We start from the raw sequence: 23322 nt of genomic DNA, 5'->3' as shown, positions 1-23322 counted from the left end.
AATATGACTGATCATAGAATCTAAAACCATTTATCTTCAGGAATGCTTTTGGGTCATTGCGGGTGACTTTCTAGGTCAGGGAGAGTCGGTCCTTTCACTAAGAGTAATACATTTTACAGTACTTATCCTGTGTCTCCAAACCTGTTATGTTGTTGCTATATGCAACCCTCCTTCTGTTCAGGGGCTCTTATTTTCATATTGAAAACCAAACTGTTATGGAACATAATCATTCTACAAAGTCAGACACCAAGCAATGCTGTTAACCTTGTTGCTGCACTTATTTCAAAACATTTGCCCCTTTTAAGAGCTGGCACATGCTAGTGTCTGATAGTTTTGTTGTCATAAACCCTTTTCACAACTCAAAATTAAAAGAGGCATCATACGGTTTGTCACTCATTTTAATACTGTATGCTTAATGTGCAAAATAAACTTTGATGTGTTTCCAAAATATTGAGTCACATTTTATGCTGGGAGGACTGACAATTTACCATTACGAATCCGATTTACTGTAGCAGAAAGTTTTATCCAGAGCGACTAACAAAGTGCATCGGAGTACAGCTTTAACCCTGGTAATGAACAACTATCCTTTGCTTTCAAATTCAGAGACCGGGTAAGTTGTCCATGTACACGATCCCTCACTCTAAACATTTAAGTTATCCTGCATGTAGGCTTACCTGCATTACTTACCTTTGAGCCATAAAATAGCATGTACCAGTTTGAACTGAACTGAATTGAACTTGCAAAAGATAGCTTTCGCTGCTCTTTGCCCTGGTGAGACTGTCTAATTCCTAATCAGAATCGGTGTGACAGGAGCGGAAGGCTGGGAGAGCTAATCTTTGTTATTCTACTAGAAGTGATGTTGCCTGGAGGGAGAGGAATCCCAGACTGTTTAATCAGTCATATTAATCATACATTATTTATGACAATTACAGGAAATGCTGTGTGCAGCAGCAGTAGCCTCAGCCCTCCAAGGCAGCAGCATGAAGAAGCGTGTGGGAGCAGATACAGTATGACTGAGCCTTAGGTGTCTCCCAAAAGATAATGCATCATTCAATAGCCAGAGAAAAGGTACCTCTACATGGTGCCACTCAAGAGGCAGAATCTGTGCTCCAGTGATTGAGCTTCAACCTTATTCCTTACTAGGTCAAGGCTATGGATTCATCTGTAACTCGTAGGCTAAGTATTTTGTCATACAGGCATAGTGGGAAACTAAATTAGGCATGCAATCTCATTGCAGTATCTAAAACTTTATTAATCTAAAACGTACCAAACGTATGTATGTAATGTACGTACACACACACTGTACAGTATATAACATAAAGCCTTCATGAAAGAATTACAACCCTGGAAACAATTGGTTGAGAGAAAGGCTTCTCGTCTCAGTTTTCCCTGGGGGACAGCTCTATATACTGTGTGCTGGTGTCATTTCTTAACCCGCTACAGAGCTTTGGAGACTCCAGCAAGCAGCTGCTTTGCCTAATACACCGTACAGTGGAGGGTGTTGCCACTGTCGGTATCTCCCGGTCATTCATCACCCTGGCACGGCAGCGTTGAGGCACGCTCAGGTGAGCCTGATTAAAGCCAGGAATTCCTCCCAACTGCCCTGTCCCATCCATAACTGTCCTATCCATCTCCCTGCTGCTTTATTCATGTGCTATCTGGCTCACTGGCTTTCACTCAATGGTCCTCCACGCCTAATGTGTGCCCCTTCACACGACGGCATCGCAGACCAAGAATAGCAGATCTACAAGCTCACCGCGCTTCATGTCAGTGAAGTGTTGTGAGCTTATACTGTAGATACTATTTACGGTGAAGCATAATTTAAGTAAAGTGATTCTCCACAGAGGGTCCTATAGTGAATGTCTTAGTATTTGTTCTACATATCCTCTCACAGGGTCTTTGTCATTGGACAATTTTGCTATTATAAGTGTCAGTATATGATATTGAGTAACTGCAGCCAAAAGTCTTCTGCTGAGAACAAGACATCAGTTCAAATTTAACTACACTTCTGCCTAGAAGTATGAAAGGGAACAGATTATTACAAAGACATGAACTATTGTACATCAGATGTTTAGCATCCCAACAGAAATATTTTCTTTCATATTAAGCACATACTGTACCTGTAATGTTTTTTTGCTCTTGTAGGTCAACTGTACACTGGAGTCAATTTACTTTGTATTTCTATATGCTGTATCTCGTTTCACATCTTTTTTATTTTATTACTGTAAAGGTCCTTACACACAGTGGGTATATTTGTCATGTGATTTAATTTACCCAAAGATCTTTTCCCCCAGCTATTGTTTGTTATGAGTACATCCACACAGATGTACTGTACTGCAAAGAAATGGCATCAACCTGTTTGAATAGTTTAATGCGAAATATTCTCAGATACATTTTGTTTATTCGTCTCCCTCAGTGTGTAGCCTAATGACCTTGACTCTTTAAATTAGTGATTGTTCCTTCTCGTACACTAGGCCTAACCATGGATAACATTCTCCGTCAAATACTAATGTTTAGGGCCGATCAATATTCTCACAATCTTCATTATTGCTGGAGATGTGCAAACGGCTTGCATGAACAACTTCTTAAATGTTCAATTTAACGGTACAATCCCTTTTACTTAAAACTGTTATACTGTATGTCTGTTAAGAAACATGTCTTTTGAAACGGTGAACTGAAAAACCAGTACTGTAGATGTGAGAGAGTGACAGCTTGTAAGCTTAACTTTTTTGCCTCGTACTGTACATTCACATGCACGTAGAGTATAACACGGTTGCTTTGGCAGTTGTTAGAGGACATAGAGGCTAATCTCACAATAGCAGTCAGGACCACTGAGGTTAACGTGCCATTGTGAGACGGTATTCTACAGCAGAGCCAGTTAGCTTCAATTTACCTGCTGCTGAGCCAGCACCTAGGCCACAATGATAAGAGACCGGGACCAAACCTAAATCCTCACAGCGTCTCTCTCTCTCTCTCTCTCTCTCCCCCTCTCCCTCTCGCTCTCTCTCATAGCCAGCTCAGTCACTCTCTCTTTAAACGGTACAATCTGGACCCTTAGGGTCAATGTTTGCCCTGAGAATTAAATGAACACTGTGTGTTTTACTGTGTATTTTTCGGTATCACTAGTACTTCTCCCCCTCTTTCTCTTGCTCTTTCCCTGTAAAGGCCCTCACTTGTCAGTGTGGCTGTGCTACTCTAAGTAAAGGGCACATTCTCCTGGGGAATGGATGTCCATTTTATTGTGCCCAATGATAATTGGCTGTCATTTTCACACAGGAAGCATTCAAAATGGGCAACAGCACAGTTATACAGAGAATAGTCCTCTCTGTACCCTGTGGCATGAGACTGAATATGCCACATCATGCTTTGCACTACACAGTAAAAATGGGTTACTTTTGTACATTTACAATTGGATAAATGAACACTGATTTTACTATCAACAATACACAGTGCGTAGTGACAAGGTGAATAAACATCGCTAGCTATGGTGCATATTAGACCATACGGCACATGTATGTACTGTACATATTAAGTGTACGATACAAATTTATATGGAATCATTACATTATATGGAACCATCATTACATTTTTATGTGCATTCAAGCAGCATGACATAGTAGAGTATGGTTGCTGCCGCAAAGGAATCATATTGCAATGGGCTGCTGTATCACTGAATAGATTGAGAAAATGAAATGTGTGATATAAATTATCAGCAATTCAAAACACGGACGCCTGAGGCCGAAGGATAGCTACAATAATTGTGAGGGATTCCTGAGTCTGAAAGCACTAGGGCATTGTGCAAGTACAACTTGGTTTGTAGGTATGGTGAATAAACCAACAGAAGCAGGTTTAGCGACAGTTTAATTATCAGGAGTACAGAGATTCTGGACATACAGAATATAATTGATGCAGGATTTGTTAATTAGGGTGACAGCTGTTAGGAAGAGGCTATAGAGATGATACTTTTGATACTGGCAGCATTAATGAATATTAATGGCCGTCTCATGACCAAAAAGTTACAGGTTTCACCCCTGAAACAGATGTTTCCTACCTGCCCACATGCAAATTGTCTGAACAGCACAAATACATTTGATAACTGTCAGGTCTATGCGAGAGGCATTCTCCTCCTATATAGGTAAGTAGGGTAATGCATAATTTATAAACCGTCGAGCGACAGTGTCACAGATCAAAAATAGCAGATCTACAGTCTCACAATGCGTTGTGAATGCAACGTGTTGTGAGCTTATAGCTCGGCCGTTTTCACCAAATCAGGCTTTACAGACAATCCTTCCAGCCCTTTAGTATGACTGCAGTGCCTGTGTGTAGGGCGGTTGACAGAATGACCTGCTCAGCAGTATATGGACATCACACTGGAGCTTGGCAGTTGGAATAGGAGTGGATGTACAGTGGCTGGACAAGGATTTAATGGAGGGCTGTGAGGGGCTTTCAATTATTGATCTATAAGAATGGATCGAGATTGGTTGCGAAGCACTGACCTTCCGCACTTGCTAAATGAATGACAGTCTCTGTTGAGACATCTTGTCCTGTTCAGTATGCTGGTAACGTTGATCCTCAGGAACTTGAACTTGTACACAACCAGATTGGATATAAGTAGTTAGTTGATATGGGGGTTACAACTGTTCAGGGTTCGATTTGCTTGGGTTTGAGGACGATAGAGTGCAAGGGAAATCCATGATTTTTGATACCCCCCTTCTGGTCATTGATTTTTATGTGGATATAAGTAGAATGTTTGTTAGGTAGGTTAACCACATTGGTGAAACACTCAATGACCATACATGCAGCTAGTTAGCATTTGTTTTTAGTTTTTTTCTCGACTGATTATATTGTTTTTTCTAGATTGATGTTCTGACATATTATCTTGTTTATTATAGTGATGTATTACATGCTTATTGTAAGTCGCTTTGGATTAAAAGCGTCTGCTAAATGCCTAAACTGTAAACTGTGTCCCTACCACATTTGTCCCTCAAAATAAGGTGAAAAATAGCAGATCTACAAGCTCACAACCCATCACAAATCATGATGTGACATGTTGTGAGCTTGTAGTTCACTATTTGTCATACTAATGTCCCCCCTCTATTTGTTTTTCTTTCTTCTGACTTCTTTCTTTCAAACCCTGCACTTTTGAACCCTCAAAAGTGCCTGAACCAGAAAGAGTAGATCATTGGAGTAATATGTGAAGAATGAGAATCTTATTGTACATCATATGTCAGTGAGATAAAACAATGTCGCATGAAATCATCATGAATTCACTAGTGACTGTCTCTCTTGGGATAGGCTAGTAGAGTAGACCATTTCTGGAGCCTATATCTTGACTTGGGTGTACAAGGTGACAATGACAGTTGCAGAACTGTGGGGGAGTGGACACTGCAGGCAGAAGAACGGTGTGTTGGAAACAAGGGTCTATTCTTACTACACATTTTCTTGTTCAATGTTTCTTTACTGACACCTAATGGCTGACCACAAAATCTCCTCACCTTGAATAACACCTTTTATTCCCATAAGTCATTCTGTCTGTTCTTTTGTTTTAGGATGCTGCAAGGACTGAATGGCCTCGTCTACCCCATAATGTGTAGAGGGATACTCTTAATTACGGCCCCCATTATCCAGTCATATTCTTGATCAAACACGTGCACGCACTCACGCACACGTATACACACATGCGCGCGTGCACACACACACACACACACACACACACACACACACACACACACACACACACACACACACACACACACACACACCACTGTACTTGATGCTTCAGGTCTAATATACAGTAGTATGATGAAATGGAGTGGGAATGATGTGCGTCTGACTTTTCAAGTGTGTTAAATCTTCATTGGCTGCTTCTTCCCCTCACAAAGGGCAAGAGAAGCGGGATGGGAGATTTTGCTCTACTTTATTCCCTTGGAGAGTCAAACATTCTCTAAAGATTACGACTGCTAATGTCCAACTGAGATGCACATTTTTGCCAAGAGTTTGTTTTGTTTGTTGCCTTCAAGCATTGTTAACTCAGGCATCAGGGAGTGCATACTGTATTATTACCGAAATTCTGTGATTTCTGTGAATTGTTGTGAAAGCTGGAAATAAACTGAACTGAATAGCCTACATAAATAATCAGTCCAATATAATTATACAGTATATAGAAGGTAGATAATTAGGGTATTATTTCTTCATCTCAATCTTTAAAAATCAGTATCCTAAGCCTAATTCAGAAAATAATTCTCTTAAATCAGTGATTCTCAAAGTGGTGTCAGGGGACAAGTGGTCCTTAAGGGGGTCCCCAGCTAAATAATTGATCGTTAAGGCCAGTCCACACCAATGCAACTCCTGGCAAATGCCATTTGGGATGGTTGTAGTTGCAAGGAGTTGCATCGCCAATCATTAATGTGGACTGGTCTTTAGGATTAGGAACCAAATGGACTGACAGGACCTTTACAGATCTGTAACTCTGAGTGTGCAAATATAAATAGTTAAGATTACTCCTTAGGGTCCATGTCCATTAACGGTTCCATTTGCCCATTCTCAGAATTATTGGTGGATCAGGATGGCCTACTGTACCAAACTGGGGTGCTTGAAAAGTTTTTGAACCACTGCTCAAGTAGGATATTATCAAGATTAAAAAACTAGTTATTTTATTTTGGGTTTCAAAACACAAATAGTCAGGGGATATTAATACAATCTGTGAATGTTCTGGGAGCCCAAGGTCAAGCTGAGGTCAAGGCGTGTTTTTTGTGCAAAACAAATGCTTGCAATATGTATTCAGAATCATTTATTTAATTTTTTTCCCCCTGGGAAATTGAATTTCAAACTTTTACAAACACATTTCTTGGTAAGGAATGTATTCCCAGATTTGACATGATTATCCCATGGATTATCCCAGTAGTTTACATCCAGAAACATCACCCTGCATGTACCGAGTTCAACACACATCATCAACGTCATCAAGTTGCATTGCACCGTCGTACGACGAAGCCTCCGTTTGGAGTAATCCATATATGGTTAAACTCCGCCTTCTGTTGTTATGTTGCATCAGATTTACAATATCCGGGTAACGTCACACAGTCACAGCATCATCCTTCGACACCGGCTCACTCGTGGTGAAAACAGACACATATCCAACTCATTCATCTGAGTTATTTCACCTCAGAGGGAAAGCCCAACTGTTCTTCTAATGGCAGAAGACTGTGTGGCGGATAAAATGAGCGAGCTTCATGTGGACGAAGGCAAAAAGGTTGTAAACTATAACTAAATAAAATAACTAAAGGTTTAACTGATAGCGTGTCATGCTAACTGTAGCAGTGTGCTTCACTGTCTGTCAATGATAAGCCTGTGTAGCTAGCTATCCTATATATCTTCTTCAGTGAACTTGTCTTTGATTGATTGATTGATTGAAGACTTTATTAGAAGTTTGCATAGGAAAAGGTACAGGTACATAGGTCTTGTTTACAGCAGTTGTTATAAAGGTAGGGGGGAACTTCTACTATTGCCATGTCAAAGAAATTTGGAGGGTGATAAAGAAAGAAAGAGATAACAGGTCAGATACTGTAGGCAGTGTGAAACATAAGTGGTTAAATGAATAGCTTGTTGAAGGTAGCTGTAGCTTTAGACATAGGCTGCATGGATTCATCTGTAGCTTAAACACACGTGTGTGTGTGTGTGTGTGTGTGTGTGTGTGTCACACCTCTGCATATAACAATATGCTACATAATAGTGCATGAATATCTTGTTGAAGGTAGCTGTAGCTTTAGACATACATGGATTTATCTGTAGCTTAAACATACACGTATATTGTGTGTGTGTGTGTGTGTGTGTGTTACACATACACACATCAGCATATAACATTATGCTACATACAGTATATGCTAGCCTTGATACACGACTGTCATATGACAGATGACAGTCTTGTGATCCAAGGCTAAGTGTTTGCATGCAGGTGACTTACATTTTAAAATGCTGTAAACTAAAGCTTTCATCTAAAAGAACTGAATGTTTCAGATAATGTTTCCACAGTCACACATTTAGTTTTGGTTCATGGATGTAGCAGAAGATCATAATTGTATCTTAAAGATATTTTTTTTTTGGGGGGGGGGGGCGGGCTTTATCTCTTTATTGATAGGTATACAGTAGTCTGACAGGAAATGGGGAGATGGGGGGCTGACATGCAGCAAAGGTCGTCAGGATTACACAGCTTAGGTGCCCAGACACCAAGCCAACCGCCCGGGCCATAATTGTATCTAAGCCCAAGACTTGGGTATAGTAGGTAATGTGTGGGTTGTTCACATCTATTATGGAAAACAAAATGTAACTAACTGATACTTGTGTTTTTTTATCAAGGGTGGAGGTGGCAAAGAAGGAGGCAAGAAGAAGGCCAAAGTCGCTACAGGAGAATCTGTAGGCCGGACAGAGGTGAGATGCCAAATCACGCTGTCGGATGCTACAAAGATGCCACTGTTAGTTTTGGAAGGCAGGGGTTGACAATAAGAGGGCAAGTACAGGCCATGTTCTACTTGCCCGAAAAGTAAATCATCCATAAAAAAAGGTAGCCTTTTTCTTAATGAAAAGCCAGAAATATTGAATGAAGACAGAATGCACTTGCCCGTCGGCAAACCTGAAAGCAAACTCCACTTGCCCAAACTTTTGTGTCAGCCCCTGGAAAGGCATGGAAATATTTTTAAATTAGAATAAATATTTGGCTATGCATTGTTTTGGGCTATTGATTTTGTTAATAACATTTTCTAAAAAAAAAAAAAAGATGGGAGGTCTATTTAGTGAGTTGTGTAACTGGCAACAGAAAATCTGGAAAACACTGTAAAATCCTGAGTGTTAAAAGCTGATGTAACCCCAGGCTGTTTTTGTAGTTTGTTATTCAGTTCAGGTTTGGTTAAAAACTATGTGAGGGGCTTCATAAGACTGACCTTATACAGTACTATTAGTAGGGCTGAGAGATATGAATTGAAATCAATATCACAATCATGTCTAACAGTTACCTGAGCTAGTTTGTTCTATAAAAAGCTGAACTGTAAAAGCCGGGTTTATTTTGTCTCATGAAGAGGTGCATAACTGCATACCTTTTGTTAATAGATAATAATTTAAGTAAACACAGATTATGCTAAAGATAATAATGGATGTGTTCGATTACAGTAGATGTGTGTGCAAGCATTGACCAGTGGCACACCTGATTTAAATCCTAACCCACTCACCCACAAATTGTATTAGCTGCATTGCTTTACTAGCCTGCCATGTTTGTTCGAGTAGAAGCTCAAGTTTTGTCTTTACAAAATGAGGATGACATTGTGTACACACCTCTAATCTGCTTTAATGCATCTGCAAGTACAACACCAAAGAATAGACATGGGCTGTTGTGTGGCCAGAAGAGTAGTCTCGCGTGGCCAGACTTTTGACTCTGCGATTTGCAAATGCTCCCGTCAAACAGTCTGGGGGACGGAAGTTCTTATGATGAGTGCCCGGTTAAAGCGGAAGTGAAGCCTCCTCCCCACTTCCGCTTCATTTTTAACATCGCGCCCATTTATCCTTATATGAATAAAAATCATTTAAGCATATTTAGCTTGCTGCTTATCAGAAATTAAATTAAAACATTTTTTTTATGAACGTAAATGCCAACTTCCATTACTCGCCGTTCAGGAGTTGTAGTTCCAGACTCTATATACTGTAGCATTCAGTGATTGTGTGGCTACGCGAGACTACCAGAAGAGGTACATGAGTCAGGCAATGTGGGAAGTGTTTGTAAGGTGTAGCGCCTGATAGATCTGCCACCCCTCCCAATGTTGTCTCATACTACCTATGTCTTGTTATATTCCAGATGACCCCAGCACCTCAGTATATTGAGGGGCGCCTGTCTCTCTACACAAAGCTGAAAGCGGAACACGACGCCCTGTTGGCCGAGAAGGCTGCGAATGATGCTCGCCCCATCAAGGTGACCCTGCCTGATGGGAAGGTGGTGGAGGGCGAGTCCTGGAAGACCACACCGTACCAGGTGGCATGCGGGATCAGGTTAGTACTTCCTTTTTCCTGTCACTGTCATTGGTCAGCACCTTGCTGTTGTGGAGTTGAAAGATGGCAGCTGCAGAGGTTTATATTTATTTTAGGGATGGTCCGATCAGGTTTTTTGGAACCGATCACCGAGCACCGATCACAAAAGTTTGATCACCCGATACCGATCAATCACCGATCCGATCAAGTTATTATTTATATATTATTTATATTTTCTAAATGTTAATGTTTTAACTTTAATTAATTCATTCACTCATGAATTCATTTATATATTTGCCTTATAGTTATTTACCAGCATTGTATGTATTTATTATCATAGCAGTAACTAATTATTCCTTCAGCACTGTGGAAATCAATACCCCAAAATGGCCTCAAGTGGGCATACTGAACGGCTGGTTGATCGGATGCACCGATCGGATCGGATCGGTGAATTTACCTTTTGATCTAAACCACCGATTATTGCCGATCACGCTTTGATCGGCCCGATCCGATCCATTGCCGATTGATCGGTAACATCTCCAATTTATTTTCATTGGAACCGATAGTGGTACCTGGTACCTTTCTGCAATCTCTGAATCCCGGGAGTTTGAGGTGCTTATTCTTTTTACTTTTCAGCCAAGGTCTTGCTGATAACACAGTGATTGCTAAAGTGGACAACAGTGTATGGGACTTGGATAGACCACTGGAGAATGACTGTAGTCTGCAGCTACTCAAGTTTGATGACGAGGAAGCCCAAGCGGTAAGTCTGTTCCGCTCCTACTCGAGAACTGACCACTTAAACCTCTATACCTGTAGTTAGTAAACTTGACCGGGTTGGCTCTGTACTTCTTGGACTTTTTTTAACTCCCTCTCCACCAAATCTTTCTGCAAAAAATAGCAGATGTCCAAGCTCACAAGCTCACAACAATGATTTACCAGCTAGTTAAAAGGAAAAGGAGTTGTACACCAGTGCTAGATGCCAACTGCATTTATTAGACCAACATTTTGGCCAATTCTTGCATCTCATCTGGGTTCTTGTAAAGCAACCTTACCAAAGGTTCATGCCCCAGTGCTTTTGTCATAATTACACGTTATTTATTTGACTATTCCTCAGGTATACTGGCACTCCAGTGCCCATATCATGGGTGAAGCCATGGAGCGGGTGTATGGAGGCTGCCTCTGCTACGGTCCACCCATCGAGAACGGTTTCTACTATGACATGTACCTTGAGGATGAGTAAGTTTGGACAAATGTCTTCAGTGCATGAGTTATTGCATCAGTTCTCTTTAACATCTTGTTCGCACCTCAAGGGTTAGGAGCAGTCATTCTGGTTATTTTCTTACCAATAACAAGGCAAATATACGTAGGTTACTAGGTTTGCATAATTAAGACTATTTTTCAGGGGGGTGGTGGTACAAATACAGTACATACATTGCATACTAATTTATTCTCCATTGCACATTGCATACTAATTTATTCTCCATTGCACAACGTTGTCACTCGCAACGCTAATGACAACACTATACATGTTTCATACACTGTAACTGAGGTTTTAGCAAGCTTGAATATGCCACCTTAGTAAGCAACTTTACCACATTTTCATTTGACCTTTAATTGAAACGGATGTATTTTTTCTCTCTCTCAGGCTTGCAGGCATGTTAGAAGGCTGTCTAATTATTTCCACACCTTCTGTATTGAAGTCATTAATACTAATGTGATGCTTGCGAGGGGGGGTTTCAAGATCATTTTGACATTGTTATTGGATAATGCCTGTGCTTGTAGGGTTCACCCAGTGTTTTAGACTAGGGTTTTGGCCATAACTGAATTGTGTTATTGGACAAAATGTCTGAACATATGGAAACATATTTGGTAGAAAGACTGCAACAAACCAACTTAAGAGTTATAAGCACAATTGAATGTGAATGTACAGTAGGCTCCAAAAGTTGCTACGGCTTGTGTTGTGGTCTTATCCCCACTTGTCGTTTGATAGGTGCGTATCAAGCAATGACTTTCCAGGTCTGGAGACCTTGTGCAAGAAGATCATCAAGGAGAAGCAGCCCTTCGAGAGGTTGGAGATTAAGAAGGAGACCCTCCTGGAAATGTTCAAGGTACCTACCCACCCCGAATCACCATACAAAACAAAAAGCTATACAGTAGTAGGGGTGAAAATGTATATTTGAGTAAACAAATACTTGTCTAGAAGACCATAAACATTCCAATCGAAAATAGTTTTATAGGTAATTTTCCCGCTGACATTTATTATATTTTAAGTATACTCTATATATAGATTACGGATATGTAATTTATTTTCCACAAAGTTATGGACCAAGAGATCTAAATAATAAAGCATGCATCACAAAACGGTAGCCCTAGATATGTATATGCATATCATTTATTATTACCTGATAGAGTAGCAATTATTATTAACCGCATAATGTACGCTATAGCCTACATTATGCAAGCTTTTGAAAACCCCCGTTTCCCATTTTTGTCTGCATCCGCAAACATGTTTCAAGTTGAGAGGACACCATTTATTGTATTTGTTTATTTAGGTTTATATCATCATATTATGCTATTTGTGGGGGTTGTCAGATCTGAATAGCATCAGAGATGTAAAATGTTGTTAAAACGTTAACACCCCTATACAGTAGAAGTGGTAACTTGGTTACCACCACTTGCCGTTCTCAAACCTACTCTTGCTTTTCACAGTACAACAAGTTTAAGTGCCGTATTCTGAACGAGAAAGTCACCACCCCTACTACAACGGTTTACAGGTAAGCTGATGTTTTGTAATTTAAAAAAGTTTAGAATTTCAGTTTGAAATCTGAATTATTTCTATTACAATACTGTATGTTTGCATTATACAACAAATTTGTCTTGGTGAAGTTGGTGCATTACAGTGAAGCAAGCAAGAATAGAAATTCAAGTTATTTACAACTATTAGAGGGAAGTGGTGTTTTTTTTTGCAGCAGCATCAGCAGCAGATATTACTTATGTAAAACATGCTGTGTATTCTAGGTGTGGTCCATTGATTGACCTGTGCAGAGGACCTCATGTGAGACACACCGGAAAGATCAAGGCCCTGAAGATCCACAAGGTGACGAGCTGCTCTTGCTGGGTTTTCTCATCACTAGAAGAAACATTTCCAGGTTCTACCCTGGCCTGAACTAAAGATGGGACGATATATGGCACGATTATTGTGACCAACAAAATGTGATTTTACAATATTAACGTGATAATCAAAATATCCCCCACATCCATTATCCTGGGGCAGAACATTTGCCAAAAAATTGCAGATCTACAAGCTCACAACACGTCAACTTGTGTGTTATTCCAGAATTCATCCACTTATTGGGAGGGAAAGGCTGATATGGAAAGCCTCCAGAGAATCTATGGAATCTCTTTCCCTGACACCAAGATGCTCAAGGAGTGGGAGAAGTTCCAGGAGGAGGCAAAGAACAGAGACCATCGCAAACTGGGACGGGTATGGACTACCATCACATTCTGTAGCTGTAAAATATGATCATAGCAACTTTCTTCATTTGTACAGCATGTGCTGTGTTTGTGAATGATGTAAAGATTTGGGTTGCTTCTGTGCTATCTTTAATGTCATTATGAATTATATTTGAAGTCATGGTTTACAACAAACCTGAAAGCGTGTGTGGGGTCCCTTGTTTAAAGGTACAGTATGTGGTCGTGGCTGATGGAAACAAAAATCGTAATAATAGAGATGCTAGTAATGTTTACTGGATCAGCTATTTTAATGCTGCCAGCCTGCCACAGAAAAGCATGGCTTGTTTTATCATCTTAAAGAGAAACTGGTGTTGCACTCACCAACATACTCTGTATCTTTGTGTATTTCTTCCAGGAGCAGGACCTGTTCTTTTTCCATGACCTGAGCCCAGGGAGCTGCTTCTTCCTGCCTAATGGATCCTTCATTTATAACACCCTGATGGAGTTCATCAGAGTGAGTTACATACTACTATAATTGCGTAAAATCTCTACAGTTAACATTTCGAGACCCCCCCCCCCCAAAAATAAAAAAATAAATAAATAAAATAAAATAATAACTAGAAGCAGTGCTCTTCCGAGCACAGGTCTCCACCAGGCCACACAAATCGGCCTGTTATAGCGCCACCATGAGGCTGATTTAAAAAATGTGGGGCAGAGGTTCTGAATTAGCATCCAGGGAGTGTGTGTGCTCAGTTTGGCAGCGATCGGGCCAACGGCGCCGGAGATTAGCTGGTAACAACCAGGCCACACAAATCGGCCTGTTATAGCGCCACCATGAGGCTGATTTGAAAAATGTGGGGCAGAGGTTCTAGATTGGCATCCAGGGAGTGTGTGTGCTCAGTTTGGCAGCGATCGGGCCAACGGTGACTGAGATTAGCTGTTCACAAACTGCGAGGACGCACGCACGGACGCACGGACGCACGGACGCACGGACGCACGGACGGACGGACGGACGGAGGGGAAAACATACTCTCCCTCAGCCTTCGGCTGGTGGAGACAATAATAATAATAAAAAAATAGTACACCTAAACAGTTGTAATGATGTCAGCAAATAGCAAGAAACTCATAAAAAACAAAAACCATTATAAAAACCAAAGAAAATTAACACATATGGTGCCAACCCCGAGTTTCCCGAGTTTGTATTGGTACTAGTGCTGTGCCAACCCCGAGTTTCCCGAGTTTGGGCCGTTTTTGAAAAAAAAACATATTTTTTTTTTTCAAAAAAAAATTTTTCAAAATTTTTTTTTGGACCTCCAGAAATGTATTAGGCATGATCGCGATCGCGAAATTGCATGTTTAACCCCCATACCAACCCATTCTTTCAAACATGGCAGCCATGTTTGTTTACATCTGAAGAAAACATAAAGGCTGATAAATCATGAATGCCTGCACGGATTTCCAAGCGGATTTTTTTTGTTTGAAAGCTGTGAACAGCATCTACACACGTGGTTAGGCCCCTGCACGGGCCTAAAATGTGGGCCCGGGCCCGGCCCTGGCCCGTGGACTTCAGTCCAGGCCCGGCCCGTGGCCCGTTTGGTGCTGCTATTTAAAGCCCGAGCCCGGCCCGAAGCCCGTCACCTTATTATTAATTAATTATTTGTGTGCGCTGCGCGCTGCTGCAGCTACACTCTCAAGGGGAGTCCATACTGTCACAGACCACCGAAATTTGCGTCGGAAAGGTCCAGTTCAACTACAAAATGACATCTCTTGCAACTTCTGAAAAGGATTACTCCTAATTTGAGTTCGGAAAGCTGCACGCACGTCAGAAAGTCGAAACTTTCCGACGAAAACTATGGTCGGAGAGGAGGGAGACTGAGAGATGTACAGCCCTCTATAGCTGTGCTCGTCTTGCGCTCTGATTAAAAGAAAGAAGTCAACACAACACAACACAACAGCACAGCAAGTAATTACACACACATCACATCACAACGCAAGAAATCTTCCTCCACCCACCGTTTGTTATGTTACTGTATATCTTCACAGCAATTAGATATTGATATTATTGTCGGCTTGCCGCCCGTGGCCATCTCGTAAAATACAGAGTATCGTCGCACGCATCCCGTAACTGATACGGGACTCGGGAGGTCGGGGAATCATTACAGGGCGATTTATTTGAGAAATGACGGTGAAATGGGTGAAACTGCAGTAGTGCTCCTAATGTTCTAGTCTCGCTGAGTCGCAGAGTAGACTTGTGTGACTGTGAGAAGAAAGAAAAGCCGTCAAGCCCTCGGCTCGTTGCGGCTCTCCATTGGCTAATGTACTCATGTCACGACCAATCAGAGCCGTGGTTGCTATAGATACGGATAGAACCCATAGCCTAGAAGGCTATTAGCCTAGAAGGCTATGGGAGGCAGCACTCACTCACACACCACACTCCATTCTAGCTAAGCGCACACACAGAGACGTCATGTGTGAAATTCACAGCGCGAAATGTTCCGAGCATGGTTCTAAGCCCGGGCCCGGCCCTAGGCCCGTTGGTGAGTTTCGAAACGAGCCCAAGCCCGGCCCGTTTTGGCGGGCCGGGCCGGGCCCTGGTCGGGTCCCGTCGGGCTTGCAGGGGCCTACACGTGGTGCATCATCTAGGCATGGGCGTGCACTTTTTACACACTTGCACAATTACATGGAAGTCTATGGTAACCATGGCAACGCGGGACATTGGCCGGAAAAAATCATTGCAACATAAGTGTTAAGTTGAGTATCTATTGTAGCTTTTGAGGACATTTTATTTTAGTTTAAGCAAATGTCTCCTACTCTTCTCAGAGTGAATACAGGAAGAGGGGTTTCCAGGAGGTGGTCACACCCAACATCTACAACAGCAAGTTATGGCAGACATCCGGGCACTGGGAGCACTACAGTGAGAATATGTTCTCCTTTGAGTCGGAGAAGGAGATTTTTGCCCTCAAACCCATGAACTGCCCCGGTCACTGGTAAAGCCTCTTTTCTAATCGTTCAATGTACCCTGTAATAACTTTCAAGTGCACTTTAAAGAAAGGCTCTATTTCAAATCCTTAACCTGATTTTAAGATATTTGCATGCTTGATGTTTCATCTTCTCATCTGCACAAACTCAGTAAGACAACCTGACTATGTCCCATTCAGTCTGATGTTCGACCATCGGCCCCGCTCCTGGAGAGAGTTGCCCATCCGCTTTGCCGACTTTGGCGTCCTGCACAGGAACGAGCTGTCAGGAGCGCTGACTGGTCTCACCCGCGTTCGCCGCTTCCAACAGGATGACGCCCACATCTTCTGCTCCATGGATCAGGTGAGGCCCACAACGTGGCGTTGAGATTTTTTCAACACGGTGTCAGATTATAGCTTTTCGAGGCATTTTCGAGGCATTTTCAAGGGGGCACGGTGGCACCTGGCGCAGTGGTTAGCGCTGTCGCCTCATAGCTAGAAGGTCCTGGGTCCTGGGCGTGTTCCCTCCTCCGCGTCATCAGCGCCCACACCCTAGGTGGGGTTGGCGATAGAGCCTTTCTGTGTGGAGTTTGCATATTCTCCCCGTATCTCCTAGGGTAGATACCCTCACAAAAACATGCAGTAATCCTGGTCCCTATATTGCCTCCCCCTGGTCAGCCGGGGCGCTTGATGGAGGGGAAAGGAACTGGTTAGAATAACGTGTTCCTTCTACGCGCTGCGTCCAAACCGGGGAAATCCCCACTGTCAGGTGAAAAGAAACAACTTGGCCTCCTCATGCATAGAAGGAAGCATGAGGTCAGTCCGTTGTCTCCCCAAGCGCGGCAGGGAGACAACGGGAGGGAGAGCAGAGCCCAGGATTACATAGGCAATTGGCACGGGTTGAAAATGGGTTACACAATCGTGGGATAAATATTATAATAATAAAAAATTAAAAAAAAGATTATAGCTTTTCAGTTGCTTCACATCTGCTATTGTCAGCAAACGTAAACCAGTTTAATACCTCTCAGTACTAATCATAAAAAATAAAACCTCTCCGTCAGGTCTTTTAACATCACTCCTATGTTACCACACTGATACCACAGTGACATTTTTACATGTCACATTTTCAACACAATGTCAGATAGTAGCTTTTCAGTTGCCTCATATATCTGCAACTGTCAGCAATCATAACCAGTTTAAAACCTCTCCGTCAGGTCTTTAACATCACTTCTATGTTCTCCTGGCGATACTTTGGATCATAAATGTCTTATACATTAGTCATATTTACAACAGTGTGGGTCCAATAACTGAATGACTGTTCTACAGCGTGTTTTCATTGACTGTCCTGCCATATGGTCGGACAAATGCACCGCCTGGGGCTTGTCTGCTGGAGTTGCATATTACATTGAAAGTTCACTTGCTAAATAACGACATATTTCAGTTGTTGATGGCTATGAGTCATGGTTTTTCTAATGGTTGGTTCAAATGTACTGTAGTGAGTCAATAATTTAGGCCATATTTGATATTTACCATTTCAAAATTGTCAACTCTTTAATAGTCATAATAGAATTATTGCAGTGTGATTTAGTCAGTGTCATGAAGCCCAAAAGAGTCAATGGATTTGTTTTCATCTTTGAAACCAGATTGAGGATGAGATCAAAGGCTGCCTGGACTTCTTGCGGACCGTGTACAATGTGTTTGGATTCACATTCAAACTCAACTTGTCCACACGACCAGAGAAGTTCCTGGGAGAGCCTGAGCTCTGGGACCAGGCAGAGAAGGTAAGAGGTTTAATACCTTTTCACTGTGTTTAACAATTGATGTGTGCCTTTTTCTTTGTCCAGCAACTCTCAGATTCCCTCACATGTATGGCAAAACAACACAGTGATTTACAGTAGATGGAGAATACTGCAGCTGTTCCATAGATGATGATTGGGGCACTGATTTTGAAGGGTCTCAGAATGTTTATCGTATCAATTTATGTAAATGAAAATAAATATGAGTATGAGGAATACAAAAAAAAATAACTTTCAAGAAAGAGATTTCTTTACCTCAAGCAAACCACCAGAGTCATTCTAAACCCTTAAATCAACACAAATTGATGCAAAACAAAGGAAGTGATTCACAATCACCTTGATAGTTCTCATTTTCACATCCACAAGCCTTTATCCAGTTTCTGTTCCGTCCCCCTCAGTTGCCTGTTTTGCATTACGTTTCCAGGCATTTATGACCATATTAAAATGGGAAAACATTATAATAAGCCAAAATAAACAAATGCAATCATTAAAAAGGAGATCTTCGTCTGCTGACTTGGTTGAGTGAGCTCATCATAGAGTACAACCATATCTAGATAGATAACAAATTGGTTATGTTACAGAAACTGGAGAACAGCCTGAATGAATTCGGAGAGAAATGGGTTCTCAACCCCGGTGATGGAGCTTTCTATGGACCAAAGGTGAGCAGCAGTACGATATAGTGAAGCAACTGACCATTATTCACACAGGGACCACTTTGAACTCCCTGCTCAATCTCACCTACGTAGTGTTGATTCCTCTGGAATACAGGACAGCTACATGACTGGTTTCATTTGCAGTATGTCGTCTTCTTCACTAGATTGACATTCAGATCCATGATGCTATTGGTCGATACCACCAGTGTGCCACTATCCAGCTCGACTTCCAGCTCCCCATCCGCTTCAATCTCACCTACGTCAGGTACACATGGCTTTCGTGACTCTGTATGGGTTTTATTGACTCTTGTATTCACTTGCAGCCTGGTATAATGACACTGGCATTGATGCCGCTGCAAGATACGGTGTAAAGTCAGGTTTTAGCCCATTCACTTTCTTAATAAAACGTTGACGCTCTTGTGTGTGTGCAGCAGCCACGAAGGGGACGACAAGAAGAGGCCAGTGATCGTCCACAGAGCCATTCTGGGATCATTAGAGAGGATGATCGCCATCCTGACTGAAAACTATGGAGGCAAATGGTTGGTGTTAATGCAACATACTGTACATCACTTAACTCTCACTTAGTTTCAGAGTTGGAAGACTTTTCTAGCTATTAAAGTTGTACCATGTAACTTTTTTTATAAAACAAATCTTAAAATTGTCCTAACTATTAAATCGCTAAAGTTTTAGAACACCCACTCCGTTATTTTCAGCTTCTGAAGCCTTCTCTTTATATGTTTTCTATGATCCTGGCCGTGGACCGGATTTCGCGCCAAAATGACGTAATCTGCATCATCTGTATACGTTGTGTATACGTTGCCCAATCACATCGCCGATCATGCACACATGGTACACTACCGGCCAATCACAGCGCATCTTGAAGTGGGGTCGCCATATTTGTAGTCGCCCGTGTGTCTCTTTACTCAAAAGGTAATCTCGCCTACCAGGCAGGGTGAAGTAGTCCGTTTCTCCGGAATGCCTGAACGCACAGGAACCAGGGACCCCTCTAAAGATAGCTCTCGGCGTTGTGGAGGCAGACGCGGGGGTGTGAAGGTACGAAAAACGGGCGAAAGACGCGAACGCGACCGCGGTTTGCTATAGGGCTACTGACCACTAGTTGAGCATCTTACACAGTATAGCTTTAACCGACCATAGCGGTAGGGTTGGATATCGATACATCTGAGACGATACATCTGTTATCTACTGAACCAATTTTTGGTGCTTCATTTCAGTGCCACACACTAATGTTGCTACAGTAGGTACACGTTCTGCGTCTTTCGGACATGTTAAAATCTGAAAGGACGCAGTAAACTCAATATCGACACTTTGACTTAAAAAATGATAAACCACCGGTGGCGCTCTCATGGTGAAACTCCTCACTGTCAGATGAAAAGAAGTGGCTTGCGATTATGTAATTTATATCGGAGGAGACATGAAGGTTGTCTACTCCCTCTTTAATTAAGACCAATTTGTAGGGGTCTGTCTGCAGTGACAGGGATTACATGGGAGAATTGGCATAGTCAAATCAAATACAAAAAGATTTAATTAATGAGGAATTGATTGTTGAAAACATTATTTATGATCTCTAAATATCTTCAAGGTAAGTAAAGGAGTAAATGTTGAAGCTGGTTCCTAGAGTATACTATCTATTTTGGACTCATACTGACCAAGTGTTCTTCCCCAGGCCTCTATGGCTCTCACCCCGTCAAGTGATGGTTGTGCCGGTGGGACCCACGTGTGAAGAGTACGCCCAAAAGGTATTCAGCTCCTGAATGAGAAATCATTGGTTCTTAATCAATACCACTAAACTGTATTTTAAAGTTTTATTTTTCAAAATCTAAAATTGGAGAATGAATTGTTTTGTCCCTTCCAACGTGGCAGATCCGGCAGGAATTCCACCTTAATGGGTTCATGGTAGATGTGGATGTGGACCCTGGCTGCACTCTTAACAAAAAGATCCGAAATGCACAGCTGGCCCAGTACAACTTCATCCTGGGTTAGTGCCAATACCTGTAACCTGTCTGTCTTTCCTCCATCTCAAATTGAAGCCTGAATTATACTTCATTATACAATGTTTCGCTCACCAAAGTAGCCGATCTACAAGCTAACAACAACTTTAGGCGAGCGACGCTGTCAAAACACAGAGTAAGAATGAAGCATCGTTCTATTATTAAGTTGGTTAGCTCAGGGGTCTTCAACGTTTTTAGGTCAAGGACCCCTTAGTCGAGAGAGAGATGAAGCAGGGACCCCCAAAACCCATAGATACCATATAGTTTCATCATTTGAAGGCGCAATCATCAGTCCATTTTGGATTCATGTAGATTTGTGTTTTCAGATATTTAAACCACTTGAACCGTCAATACTTAATAAACTTGACCCTTCACTCTGTACTTAGTACAGAGTTCTCATCTACACCAAACCTCTTTGCCGAAAATAGCTGATCTACAAGCTCGGTGTGAGCTTGTAGATCTGCTATTTTTTGCTAAAGTTCTCAGAATATGGATGCTAGGGTTCAAGTGGTTAATATAAAAAAAGGAGAAAAAAATGCTTCTATCACACAAAGATTTGGAGGACCCCCCTAGGGGTCCCGGACCACCTGTGGCTGTGGAAGACCCTTGGTTTAGCTATTTATTTGCATTTCTTCCTCTGGCGTGGTTGCAGTGGTGGGAGAGAAGGAGAAGACGAGTGACACGGTCAACGTGCGCACGCGGGACAACAAGGTTCACGGCGAGCGCAGCATGAAGGAGTGCATGGAGCGTCTGCAGCAGCTGAAGGCCTGCAGGAGTCGCAACGCTGAAGAGGAGTTCTAACACGCTGTTCCGTGACAGCAAATATCATAAACCATGTTCTCCTGAAGAAGAAAGTATGAAACAAATGCCATCATTTTAATTTTGCCTTCTATTTCTGATAATCAGTTGTGGTATTCTTGTTCAGGTTTAGTTGATATTGAAGTTTGTACTCATTGGTAAAATGAACAAATATTGGTAGTCTTATTGCTCTGTGTTTCACAGAACACTTTCCTTCCTGAGTGAAATATGTTGTCCAGAAAATGCAATAATAATCACGTCAATGCTTATTTTCAAACAGTGCTCTCTGCGGGGAAGTAAACAAGGGTTACAATTTTGATAAAAACTTAAAGGGATTATTCTTGGACTCTGTGTGGTTACTCTTACAGAATATTTTGTATTTATTGAGATAATTTAGTCATTAGTTGAGCCGAGAAGTGACTGCAATACTGTTGTAGTGAGGCTACAGTATGTCACTGTTCATAAAGACTCGATACACTCATCAAAGCACACCACAAGACCATGAAAACCAACTTCTGGACTGCTTTAAATATGTGGTGGTCAAGTTCGGTGCTGCCTGGCATACACCCAACAGGCAGCAGTATGCTCCTATAGTCTTGTAACGTTATACAGGTCTTCTGAAATATAAGTCTATTCGTGCCATCTGCTCATTAGAGCAGATGGCATGGCTTGTTCATGGTAAGATATAAGTAAGATATGGCATGAACCACTAGGTGGTGCTATGTACACAGACATCCACCATAGGAATAAATGTAGTTCTACTGTACTGCATCTCCTAACTCGGGAGGCTCAGTGCCTCAGGAAATGCTTTAAAATATGTGATACAGAAGTTAGACACATTCCTATTAAGCTGGATAGCGTGTCTCAAAGAACAGGATTTTATGAGAAACAGTTTTTTAGTCCATATTTTATTTGACTTTTTGCTTCTTTTTTTTGTCCTGAAATAGAGAATATTTGTTTGGAACCTCAAAAAATATTGTATTCTTTTGTTTTCATAATCCCAGTAGGCAAAGGAAGTCACTCCACCACAATGTTGTGCTGTAACACATTTTCAAACAGGTTGTATAATCAAATTAGCATTTTCCCTGGATTCCTTAAATCATGAAGCAACTCTCCATATAGGCCACAGGCATTTTGCATTTTCTTCAAAGCACACTACATTTGCACTATTGCACAACCTTTCAGAGGTTTGTCCACACAGTTGCAAGTACATGATTATTTGCAATGTTCCTTTGCAGGTTTGGTTTGACATTCTGGAACAAATGGCACCAATCTCTTCAGGAGCAAAGACAGCCAAAGTGTATCTCTATTTGGTTACAAAATAAGACATAGCATAAAGATATGCCTATAGGCCTACCTAGTGCACACACAAGTCAGAATAAAATGAAAAAGACAGGCCCAAGTCAAAACTCAAAACAAAAAAGAACCGCACCTGGGTGGCTTCCTTAATTGAGTAGAGCAGATAATGTAGTTTTAAGTGGAATAAAAACAGATCAGCCTTTATTAGTTTACCTTTATTCATTAACCAAACAACGATACCTTGAACCCAAAATTTAGACTAGGCCTACTCTTGTCGAAGCATTCCATACAGTATAGGTTGAATGAAACAGCATCACTTACATGAAAGAATAATATAATCATGAAC

At 41.6% G+C, this 23322-nt stretch overlaps 1 protein-coding gene across 2 annotated transcripts; it reads left to right on the top strand.

Annotated features, from left to right (window-relative positions):
• The first annotated feature begins 7110 nt into the window (after positions 1-7110).
• tars1 (threonyl-tRNA synthetase 1) lies at positions 7111-21978 on the top strand. Of its 2 annotated transcripts, none has more exons than XM_080739100.1 (19): positions 7111-7252; positions 8356-8427; positions 9842-10032; positions 10648-10771; positions 11126-11247; positions 12002-12119; positions 12721-12785; positions 13030-13108; positions 13349-13495; positions 13880-13978; positions 16285-16451; positions 16623-16785; positions 18065-18202; positions 18799-18876; positions 19035-19135; positions 19305-19409; positions 20555-20627; positions 20752-20866; positions 21532-21978. In XM_080739100.1, the coding sequence occupies exons 1-19, from the start codon at positions 7193-7195 to the stop codon at positions 21678-21680; spliced, it is 2166 nt and encodes a 721-aa protein (XP_080595226.1). In that variant the 5' UTR covers positions 7111-7192; the 3' UTR covers positions 21681-21978. The 2 variants fall into 2 exon arrangements, with proteins under 2 accessions (XP_080595226.1, XP_080595225.1); XM_080739099.1 differs by having other exon boundaries at positions 19302-19409.
• The last annotated feature ends 1344 nt before the right edge of the window (positions 21979-23322 follow it).

Source organism: Nannobrachium achirus, assembly GCF_963921795.1.
Source record: "Nannobrachium achirus genome assembly, chromosome: 12".
NCBI lineage: Eukaryota > Metazoa > Chordata > Actinopteri > Myctophiformes > Myctophidae > Nannobrachium > Nannobrachium achirus.
Note: the sequence above shows the minus strand (reverse complement) of the source record. Positions and strands in the feature narration are given on the sequence as shown.

Excerpts from the sequence above, each read along its gene's own strand:
- tars1 (XM_080739099.1), top strand. The coding sequence starts at position 7,193 with ATGGCAGAAGACTGTGTGGCGGATAAAATGAGCGAGCTTCATGTGGAC. Across the intron at positions 7,253-8,355 it reads ATGTGGACGAAGGCAAAAAG|GGTGGAGGTGGCAAAGAAGG; the intron begins GTTGTAAACTAT and ends TTTTTTATCAAG. Across the intron at positions 16,452-16,622 it reads ATGAACTGCCCCGGTCACTG|TCTGATGTTCGACCATCGGC; the intron begins GTAAAGCCTCTT and ends TGTCCCATTCAG.